The 11,016-nt window shown below is 45.5% G+C and overlaps 1 protein-coding gene and 1 long non-coding RNA gene across 10 annotated transcripts; one reads left to right on the top strand and one right to left on the bottom strand.

Annotated features, from left to right (window-relative positions):
- The first annotated feature begins 203 nt into the window (after positions 1-203).
- LOC105913921 lies at positions 204-7,000 on the top strand. 6 transcript variants are annotated; one of them, XR_002677090.1, is made up of 6 exons: positions 204-426; positions 4,462-4,599; positions 4,872-4,932; positions 5,013-5,163; positions 5,445-5,555; positions 6,385-7,000. It is a non-coding gene; the product is annotated as an uncharacterized LOC105913921 (long non-coding RNA). The 6 variants fall into 6 exon arrangements; XR_001163466.2 differs by lacking the exon at positions 4,462-4,599; XR_002677088.1 differs by lacking the exon at positions 4,462-4,599 and having other exon boundaries at positions 4,842-4,932.
- Positions 517-10,671, bottom strand: LOC101774288 (beta-galactosidase 7). 4 transcript variants are annotated; one of them, XM_004961936.3, is made up of 19 exons: positions 10,313-10,670; positions 5,900-5,995; positions 5,685-5,797; positions 5,455-5,521; positions 5,246-5,338; positions 5,035-5,178; positions 4,846-4,940; positions 4,644-4,752; positions 4,430-4,514; positions 4,212-4,330; positions 3,966-4,127; positions 3,660-3,844; positions 3,451-3,548; positions 3,138-3,250; positions 2,810-2,917; positions 2,617-2,724; positions 2,378-2,523; positions 1,986-2,295; positions 517-1,870 (listed from the first exon to the last, which is right to left on the bottom strand). In XM_004961936.3, the coding sequence occupies exons 1-19, from the start codon at positions 10,517-10,519 to the stop codon at positions 1,760-1,762; spliced, it is 2,469 nt and encodes an 822-aa protein (XP_004961993.1). In that variant the 5' UTR covers positions 10,520-10,670; the 3' UTR covers positions 517-1,759. The 4 variants fall into 4 exon arrangements, with proteins under 4 accessions (XP_004961993.1, XP_022681224.1, XP_022681225.1 ...); XM_022825489.1 differs by having other exon boundaries at positions 4,212-4,514; XM_022825490.1 differs by having other exon boundaries at positions 3,966-4,330.
- Between the last annotated feature and the right edge of the window lie 345 nt (positions 10,672-11,016).

Genomic DNA, 11,016 nt, shown 5'->3' with positions numbered 1-11,016 from the left:
AACATATGCTAAACGGCGAATCGGGCCGTCGGACGGCGCTAGTCCTAGCTTGTGTTGTGGTATGAAGACCAACAAATTCATGGGCCGTCCTCTATCTAAACTCTAAGGTACCAGATGGGCCTCATCGAATAAGAGACAAAGGTGGGCCGCAGCCAATAATTAGAAAAACGTGGGCCGCTGCGACCTGTCGCCGTAAGCCCGCACGGGCCGCCACCCGCGCGGGCTTCAGATCTCCCCGTCCGCCGTGACGGCGGCGATCCGCCGCGACGCTGGTTCCGCCCGCCGCGCCGCTCCGCGAGTGAGCGCCTCGGCCTCAGGGCTGCTCTCTGGCGCGGCCGCGGGGATCGCCACAGGCTGCTGCTGTGCTGAGGGCAGGGAAAAAGCGCGTCGTGCGGATCCGCGGCTCGACTCTGAAGACCGGCTCTTGTAAGCTCTCGTTCTCTTCTCCCTAGCAATCTAGTAGTAATAGGGAATGTTCTTCGCCGTTGTCGATACACATTGGTCCGGAGACGCAATAGGGTTTCAGTTTGCACAATGAGCCGTATTTCGGGCCAATCTTACAAATATCTGTGCTTATGAGTATGAGGTCAAAGCGATGGGTACATGGAGTCTATGAACTACACCTCAATTTATCAACTGCTTGCCTAAGAATACTTCTTGTTTGTTTTGATTCCTGTTTCCTCTCTTCTGATCTTGCAATTTTAACTAATGCGTAATGCCTTTCCTGTGTTTGTACACTTCTATGATTGTCTTGGAGTAAAGTACATCCACCATACATGAAGTTGTATCTTGCATCACCATACATGAAGTTGCATTACTGTTTCACTTTGGTCCAACAAGTTGTAAATGTTGCACCCACGATACACCAAGTTGCATCATTATTTCACTTTGATCCAACAAGTTGTAAATGTTGCACCCACCGTACACGAAGTTGTTCATTGGGTGCATGTATTCCAATGTATACCACACTATGTATTCTACAGATATGGCATGCCAGCGAGTACATAGAAGGGTCGAGATGCTTGCTAGGGTCTACAGGACACAGAAGAAAAATTATTAAACACACAGAGAACTATTGAATTAACCTGTTGGTACTGTAAAACACTAGGAAAAATTAGGCCACACCCTAAAAGAAATTGACCAAAAATTTTCTGCTCGAGCGAGCGCTAATCTTCCATTAGCTGCGACAGCAGTTGTTGGGTGATTTCGTAATCGCGTGAATTAGTAGGAGCTGGCTGCGCCCACACAAGCACACGCTAATGAAAGCAGGCTGTGAGAGAAAAAAAGAAAAGAACTCCTCGCACGAGTACTAGCCCTAGGAAGTCCCAATCACTCCCCTTACGTACCACATATCTCCCCCACCCGTGCAGCCACCCTATCTCGCATGCTCTCGAGCTCCCCCCAACCCCGGCCGCCTCTGTCCAAGCCTCGATCTCTTTGTTGCAGCTGACTTGCCGATGGCGTTGGCATCGTTGGGGTGGTGTGCCGACAACATGTAATTAGATGAGCACCAACTACTGGTGCTATCTTGCCAATTGGCATCCATAGAATTTACACTGTTGGAGTACACTGGACTGTTTATGCACATAATGGATAACTTAGTGTATGGTGGGCACAACGTTTGCAATTTGTTGGACCAAAGTGAAACAATAATGCAACTTCATGTAGGGTTGGGTGCAACATTTGCAACTTGTTGGACCAAAGTGAAACAATGATGCAACTTTATGTACTGTGGATGTACTTTACTCATTGTCTTGTATCATCCGCAACTCGCCACGACTACAAGGGATTTTTGGATGCCAGGACACGGGTCCCCTCCAAATTTGTCAGTTGTTACGGGAATAGAGCACCCACTTTTACCCAAGCAAGCCTGAAAAAATTACATAACTAGTTATACGTACTAGCTAACAGGAGAGAACATTATGATTCATGGCATATTGGTGTTAGTATGGATAAGCTTAGAGATGATTTGGTGGTGTTCTGACCTGTTTTACAACAGAGTCCGATGATCCAGCATGACAGCTTCCAGAACCATAATTCGTGCAGTCCCCCACGGGATTTCCATAGCTTGCAAACTCAATTGCCGAGATCTGTTTTCCTTCCTGGCACCAGAGATTGACTGCTGGTTCATTGTCCTGGGACTGGAGTGATGGTGCAGACAGCTCATTCACATTGCTACACACTCTTGTGACGGACACTGTGTTCACTGTTATCTGTTGTGGGTCACCTCCCATTTCCTCAAAAAGGACCAGGATGTTGTCTTGAGGGTTTAGAAATTGCCGTGGTATGTGGTACCTTAGGAATGTCGTTGCAGTCAGACATTTGCTTGTGAGATTGTAGGGAAGAGAGTGAGGGAACTGGAGGTAACTCTACTTACAAAGATTGCGAAGGATTGCCACTAGGAGCCTTGAAAGAGACCCAATATCGTCCGATGCTCTCTCCGTTGATCCACACTTCACCCTTACCCATACTAGTAAGGTTCAGTGCTATTGCGTCATTCCCTGCTGGTGTGGGAAATGTTGTCTGGCTCACAAAACAAATGATACTAGTTATAGTTTACTGCCTAAATAGTAGACGCGGCCAAAAACTGTGAACCAATTTTTCTGTACTCTGTACCTTGTACCAAATAAGCGGACTATATGCCAAATTGTTGATAGTTGTCCATTCAACACTTTTTGATCCTTCTTGTGTGTAGATGTGATTCCTTTCCCCAAATAAGCCAACCTGCGTTTAATCAGAAAGCTCAAAATCAAGCATCTAATGTTTGCCTCCCAGTTTTCATTCCAATACTAACTTGACTTGGACTTACTTGGTTTCCCCATAGCTCATTGTCGAGCAGATGTTCTGGCTCTTGTCCCTGCTGTATGCTCACTTTCCGGATTCCAAAGACTCTTCTTTCCATATGAGCACCAGAATCCTTTAAGTTAGTAGATGAAAGCTCAGTATGTTGCATGTCTATTAATTCAAAGACATGTGTCTTAAAGTTGATCTGAAAGCAGATTATTATCACAGGTTTTATAAACAATTCTCTTTGTGTTTGGAGGACCAATCATGGAGCATCTTGATCCCCACTTTTAGCTTTCTCTAATTGGTAATTCTTTATAGTTCACCATATAGTAGGGTTGTATGTTTTATACCGGTGATCCAACCATAGCACTTAGCAACGATATGTTGTTCGGTCCTTCATTGAGAGAAATATTCGTGCTGAGAATTATACTGGCAGGTCCATCATGACTCCCATGTATTCTACCTAAAATGTTATGGAAAAGAGTTGACAAGTACAAATTAGAGAAGAGCGAACACTTCTGGAACATACGTATAATTCAATGCGTTAATTGTAAAATTCAAAAACAAGAATGGTGTTATCTGGACTATGTGCCATGATTTCATAAATAGAAAAATATACTTGAAGAATTTTGGGAAGACCATGGTGTTTAATAAGATTCTTACCTACATATGCATTGTTGACAAAGGCATGCAAAATATGTGCTCGTGACTCAACATTAATTAGCACAAGCTGGCCATCATCACTTGGTGTATATTCATAACTGCATTTGCGAGAGTTTCCTTTACCATATGTCGATAGTGATGAAACAAGTAAACATCGTAAGCAAGGATCAAATGATGGAGCAAAGGATCTTTTGGAAAGTTTATCTCACCCAACAATGTACCATAGATAGTCTGTCTCATCTTTAGTGGTTGATAGATGGTCAAAGAGTTGGTTTCCAGTGTACATAGCTTTACTCACATCTTGAGGAATTGGTTCTTTGAATGCCTTCCAAGTATTAATGTCACTGAAAGATTGTACTTCTTCAGCTGTTCTTGACCCATGCTGAGCATTTACCTGTGACATAAAAAAAAACCAGACAAATGATGACAAAAATTGATGGAATTTTCCTGTATTCTATTGTTAGGGAACCAAAAAAAAAAAAGATCTTCCATAAACATTATGTAGGTTTACTCACCTTAGCAGTTTCAAAAACTACTCTCTTACAATCTGAGAGAATGCTGATTGATTTAGGGGCCAGTTGCAATGATATATTACGAAATACGACCTCTGATATCTGATGCTGATCAAAGTTGACTAGGAAAGCCACACATTGCGATTCTGTTTCAAAAATATGTGCCTGGAGTGCATCATACATTATGTCCTTATCTTGGTGGAATCTATTGAAATAAAGCATTGAATTTTCCTTTTGTGTAATTTTTACCTCTTGTTCTTGACCTAAAGAAAAATTGGAGTATGTCCCGAATAGTAATGGTTCTGATGACTGTTTTACTGCAGTATGCAGTTCTCTGAGATGACCCCATGTTGGTTGCCATATTAAACCTGGATATGATTCATTGAATTTATTGATGTGCTTTGAATTATGAAATTGTGTAAATATATTTAGCACGCTTCCATTTGTATAAATAATTAAATATTTACCATACTCATCAAGAGGAGCTCCATCATAGTAGTTTGTTGTCACATATGAAGAAGAAAACCTCCCGAAGTTCGTTCCCCCATGGTACTGTATCATTATCAACAGACAAGAACAACAACAACAACAAAGCCTTTGTATGATAATCAACAGAAAATGAGATATATACTGAGAGGTAATGCTGTGAAATATTCAATTCTTTTCTCAGGAAGTTCATACCATATAGTAGCTCATGTAGCTTCCATTCTTTCTTGCTATAAAGAGTGCAACTGCAAAGGCAATATCTTCTGGAGATCTCAATTTTGTGTCATTACCGTATATAAGATAGCTGCATGCAGAAATAATCTACCATTAAGCACTTTTTATCCCATCATAATCTGGGAACATAAAACTAAAAAGTGAAATATCATAGCACAGATACCGAGAGGTCCAATTTTCTGTCCACAGTGCAGGCTTATTAGCTGAGTTTGGTCCAACAAATGTTTCTCCACAGATAAGCCCATTGCAGGTATTGATCTAACCATAAATTTGTAAATTTTTAATTAGATTGGTTTGAACTTGCTGCTAACTTGTGGAAATTAAGTGTAGTAGTATGAGAATGAATACCGACAACTGGATCTGGAGCATCATTTTGCTTGCACATCGTCCAGGGAACACCTGTCTGAAGGTTTACAGCCATTGCAGCTGCCCACCTGACATAACGTTGCCCACTTGAGCCAAATGCAGGCTCAACCATTTGGTATTCATTCTCAATCTGCATATAGTTATGTTGTTAGATGATATGCAAGTCAAAATATAAAGAACTTTGTCATTTTGCTGACCTGAGAAGTTATAATGGGGCCTCCTTGTGGGTAATAAAGCCCTTCATGTTTCATCATGCTTACTATATCTGTGACAAATCTTTGCATATGTTGCTGCATAGATCAAATGCAATTTAATATGATGCCTTAAGAGGTTTATCATGATAAAATCACTGATGAAGTACAAAGTACTTAACTAGTGCTTCATTTGGTTGGGCAGGTTTACTTACCTTAAAGGGTTCATTGTCACTTCGAAATGTAATATTTGGGACATCATGTAGCCAAAACGGAAATCCTCTGTGCAAACAAAAGATATTCAGCATTTGTTGAGGTAATATCTAGCTTTATTTTACTTTGTTGTTATACTATTCTCATCAGCTTTTATAAAACGGTTCTTTAAAACAATTTAGTTTGGTGAGAATATGCTCTGTAGAACCATTTATATTTCTTTCATTCATACCCGTATTTCCATTCTGCCTCTATGAAAGGACCAATCCTGAGGCTGACATAGAGTCCTTGAGCTTGAATCTCTTTGATGAATTTCACAAGATCATATCTCCCCTCGAAGTTGTACTGTTGAAATCGCATCTCTTAGTATTTTGACCACTTGTATATAGTAGGATGCTTTGCATGTGTTTTTATAGGCATCCATATAGAATTGGAAATAGCGTTTACCTGGCCCTGGACAGGCTCATGAACATTCCAAAATACATAAGTCTGTATTACATCAAGACCACCTTCCTTTGCTTTAGCAATGAGTCTTGGCCACATCTGCCAATCATTCAAGAACTTCTTAAGAGGGGAATAACTGAAGGTTGCAGTATATATGAAGATTTTCATCTAGCTACACCCTCGAGCTAAGGATTTGAGTGTGCATGTATTCACTTTCTGAAATGCCTGACCTCTGAGCCAATTCGGCTATATGAGATAATCAGAATTCAGAATATCAGGATAGCTGGTCTATCTGACTGAGTGACTGATGCATCCAAATTTGCACACCGTTGCAACATGTCATTGGTGCGCCATGATCTATAGTGCTTGTTTATAAAAGATGCAGGCTTGTGGAAATGGCAATATTGTCTGTAGGGCCCGTGAAGGCAACTAGAGTCTAGACAGGAACTCAGCAAGTGAGCACAGGAAACAACTTTTTTTTTGCGCAGCTGCACTGGGAGATTGGAGCAACCGAGCAACTCATGTCCACCAGGTCCCTGATCATAGCAGCTGGACATTGACTTTTGTGCAAAGATAAATTGCCAATAGAGATCAAAATTTTTCTTTGGCAAAGTTTTTTCCAAGCAACGTCGTGAACACTGACCTCAGGTGTGCTTCTGGTGTAGTGCATCTCACCGGCGAACAGCACCCTCCTCGTGCCATCCACTACCAGGGCCCTGCTGTCCAGCGTCACCTCTCTCCGCACGCCGTCTCCTTCCTCCACCCACCGCCTTCTCTCTGCCGCTGCCGCCGGCGTGCACACGGTCGCCAACACGGCGAGCACGGCGATGTTTATCGGCATTTCTCTGGTTACTATGGTACTTCACTCTCTGATTCCTAGGGTACTTCACTGCTGCTCTGCTCAAGTTTCTTCTGCCTGGGGCGGTAACATGTGCATGATTGGGACTTGGGGAGGTCAGGCAGTTTAAAGGGCAATGCGTGCATATATACAATAGCGGACGCGGAGATGGTGTTGGGAAGGTCATGCATGTGTACACTGTGCGTCTCTAAAATCTACCATGAACATGCATGTGGTGACATTTTGGTCACTAGCCAGGTTGGCAACCCAAGGTTTGGCCAGATAGTTTCAAGTTCAAGGGAATGGATGAACTATGAGAAGCCAAAGTGATAAGGAATCAAATGCTTGCCAAATCTGTGCCAAATTTGATCAAGGGTAACTGCAAACAATTGACTTATCCAGTGGATCTCTCTGGCCTCTGGGTTTCGTATCGCATCGTATCCACCAACAGGAGTGAATTGCTAAGCACGTTACCAACCAATAGGCTCGCAAATATCTACACCTTTGTCCCATGCAGGTGCAATCTCGAGAACGATAGTTTCAGAACTTTCCGTGGACTATCAAAGTAGAGTATATACAGCCTATCGATCTACAGTACTGGTATACAATTTAAAAGATGGTTTCACACTTGTGCGTCAGTTTGGAATTTGGACCCGGATCCAGACGAACATCGGTTCGCCAATTTTGCAATTTGCAGTGACCGTACATCGTTTGGACGGTCAAATTGTGTCAATAAAAAATCGTACTACTCACCGACGCATCGTTGATTGATGGACGATACTGTGACTTTGTTAGCATGTCTCTGCATCCTCAAACCACACATGCAGTTAGTACTTAGTTGGCTACTGTCTGTCTTCAAATATTTGAGTGATGCGCGCGATCTCTCTTTGGGATCATGCGACAAAGGAAGAATGGAAGAAGTCCTGGATAGACTGGTTGAGCAGCTACTCTGCGTCTGTGCGTATGCATTTTGAAGCACGGAACACTTGCAATTGCAAATGCAATGCACTCTGCAGGTCCAAAACTCCAGATCACGCACTGTACGTCCCCACTTTGAGGACAAGTGATACCACCCTAGTATACCTCCCCTGTGCGTCAACCAAAAGACACATTGCTTGTCCCGTTGCTTGGCGTGCACTAAAATAAACACCAGATCAGAAAAAAAACACAGGGACTTATTATTTAATTTTCTCATCCACTGTGGTCAATCTTAATGCACATTTACCCAGACTGAGAACTTGGTAACTGTACCTGTTCTCTTACATATAATGAAACTTCCTCTCCTTTTTCCTCATAATAATCTGATGTGGCATGTTATTTAATGGTTATAAAATTCTTAATGAAATCTCCACTGAGACTGATCTAAACAAATTAAAGGAGAAAAAAACGTGGGCATTTTTCACTGTTCTTAATTTGGACAGGACCCGCGTCGTGGTTCCACGGGGAGCAGTGCCGTGAAAGACCGTGTGCTATTTGACTAGAGTAGAGATCTCGATGCGTGGCCGGATGACCAATGCGTGCCCGTGCCGCATCACTGGACACAGCGTGCGCGCAAGCGCAGAGTCGTTAAATCACCGACGAAACCGGAAGCAGAGCAACACGCGACTCTCCTACCTTCTCGATGCGAAAATACGCATGAACATACGCGTCCACTTGCTAGCTCGCCTAGATTGAGCGCTAAAATCAGATCAACGCACGAACGCACTTAAACATAACATGCAGCCCACAAAGACGTTCCTTGCTGGGTTGATGTGGCGGCCAGTCAGACCTATGTGGCAGGCCAGTCAGACCGGTCTCGCTAGGAAGGTCAGCGAGAGACCAACGAGCGTCTACCGGGAGGGGTCCGTCGGGGACAGGCGCACCTTGGGTTGCACTAGGTTTGGCAGACCAACTAGGACGCCTTCTCATACCATGGAGATGAGAGAAGAACAACACGTAGGGTTGAAAAATTAGGGTAAAGAGGATAAAAGGTAGATTGATTTGTGATCGATTGGATACCTCTCAATCGGCTGTGGCTCTTTTTATATTTACAGGGAGGGGATGTCTTGCTCTATTAGGAGTCGAAACCCTTACAAATTCCGTATCAAAATACAACTCTTAACTTGAACTACCCAGACCAAACCGGTCTGACCGCCCTAGCAAACCGGTCTGACCGCCCTGGCAAAACGGTCTGATCGGTTTTCCTAGGTGCAGATCTTCCTGAAGTCATAACTCTCTCATCCAAACTTCAAATCGGATGTTTTACATATGCATTTTAATCTACTCGACGAGAGCTACACAATGGTAAGATCTAATTTGCATTTTGAGGAGTTTAGTCCAACCGATCTAACCGATGAGGAGACCGGTTCAGAGTTATGATCGTCCATTTGCTAATTTTGACCGTCAAAGAATATGATACCATCGGATCGATTAGTTCACCGACGCATCGTGCATGCGCGTTCGAGTGAATAGAACGGATGGAGAGGATCAAGAGCAGGGGCGCGGCAGGTCCCCGCATCCGACTTTCAGTTGGGACGTGCGTTAATTTTCCGCTTTGCACCTTTTTTCCGGTACGCGGCGAGCGCTGATCACGCATCTCTTTTCATTTACCAACGACGACGACAGAGCAGTTGCGCTGCGCCGGGGACTGCGGCGGTGGCGTTTCTTTTTCGTTAAAGCGGAGTCCACTGTCCATCATTGAGCGATCGATCGTCCGCTCCAACTAGATAACGTGCATACGGCACTAGCGAGAGCGAGCGAGCGAGCTGTCAGCACGAACTAACCGGTCGTGCGCAATGATTTATTCGCCAACGACGATGGGCACTTGGCAGTAGGCCGGGGCAGCTGGACAACGCCGCCGCGAGCCAGGATAGCCGGGCTTTCTCAGATGATGGCAGAGGGCACCTGGGTGCCAAAGGACGCCGTGGCCACCGGCGGGTGCGCGCGCGCGGCAGACGGGGCACGAGCAGGGGACGGCTCGCACATCCGCGACCCGTTTGCCATGAGAGCCCGGGCGGTGGAGCACACGCGCCGTGCCGTGCGCCGCGCCGGCGCGTCATGCGGAGCGCCCCCGCGGCCAGGCCGAGCGCCAAGGCGGGACGGGTGGGCGAACCGATCGTGTTGACGACACAGGCACGCGCACGCGCGCGGCCTCTATCGCGAGCCCCGGGGGCCCGTTCATTCTACCGCGAGCTGAGCTGAGCCCGGCCGAGACAAAGGCGCCTGCTGCAGCAGGCAGCAGCACAGTCCGAGAGAGTCTTCGGGTGGAGCATCTCCGATCTCTACGCCGTGTGCCTACTCATCGACGACCGTGCATGCTTCATTATATGCAACGTGGATAAATCGCTCCTCCGACAAACCGCGACCGTGTGGAGGCGAAGCAACACCAACAAAAGTCTAAGCAATTCAGCCTCACCTGCGGATCCATTTTCTGTAGGGCAGGGACAGACACGCAAGGCCGGGCATGCACGCAAACTGAATGAAGTCGATCCATCGGTTCAGGTAAAATTGCAGCGTTCTAAAAAACCAAACCGATGGCACTGGCACATCCAATTATGCAAAATTGCAAACGGATCGAGGAGGTTGGCGATGCTCGTTACCTCAGGCGTGCTCCTTGGATAGTGCATCTCCCCGGAGAAGAGCATCCTCCTGGTGCCGTTCAGCACCAGAGCCCTGTGGTCGTACGTGACCTCTCCTTGCACGCCCCAGCCCTCCTCACTCCTCCATCGCCCGCTCCCTGCCGCGGCCGCCGTGCACACCGCCAGCCAGAGAACCACAATGCCGGCGACCACCTCCGCGACGCCCATCTATTTCACTCGCGCTCACGGTGTCCTTGATGATGATATTGTGAGTGGTGATCCCTCCCGAGAGTCGTCAGTTCCTTGCGGTCTGTTTGTGCTCGCTCTACTTATACTACCTGAATAGCTGCAGGCAGCAGAAACGGGCACGTTTGCACAGAATTGGCTGGATGGCGCGTGGTGGCAATTGGCATATCTCTTGCCAGCCTGCTATATGTACCATGATAATGTTTGGCCAGTTATTAATTGCTCCGTTTCATGTGTGAATGAGTATCATCAGATTGCTTGCGTTGCCGTGTCTCGATGGGGCGCCCGCCAGTTGCGTGCCAAAGGGTCTATTTCATGAAAATGGGAGAAGAAGAAATGGTGGCCTATCTTAAAACAGTAGCAGCGCCACCACTCCGAAAAAATGGCGGCGGTCATCAGTAGCCCTGATAATCAGTTTGGGTTTATTAGTTTTAATGGTTAGGATTTTGTTTTGAATTTGTTTTAGTTGGGTTACAGTG

The sequence above is a fragment of the Setaria italica genome, chromosome III (assembly GCF_000263155.2).
Source record: "Setaria italica strain Yugu1 chromosome III, Setaria_italica_v2.0, whole genome shotgun sequence".
Lineage (NCBI taxonomy): Eukaryota > Viridiplantae > Streptophyta > Magnoliopsida > Poales > Poaceae > Setaria > Setaria italica.
The sequence above is the reverse complement of the archived record's forward strand: the minus strand, read 5'-3'. Positions and strand labels throughout refer to the sequence as shown.

Excerpts from the sequence above, each read along its gene's own strand:
- LOC101774288 (XM_022825488.1), bottom strand. The coding sequence starts at position 10,519 with ATGGGCGTCGCGGAGGTGGTCGCCGGCATTGTGGTTCTCTGGCTGGCG. Across the intron at positions 5,339-5,454 it reads GTGACAATGAACCCTTTAAG|CAACATATGCAAAGATTTGT; the intron begins GTAAGTAAACCT and ends TGATCTATGCAG. Across the intron at positions 4,515-4,643 it reads GCTACATGAGCTACTATATG|TACCATGGGGGAACGAACTT; the intron begins GTATGAACTTCC and ends ATAATGATACAG.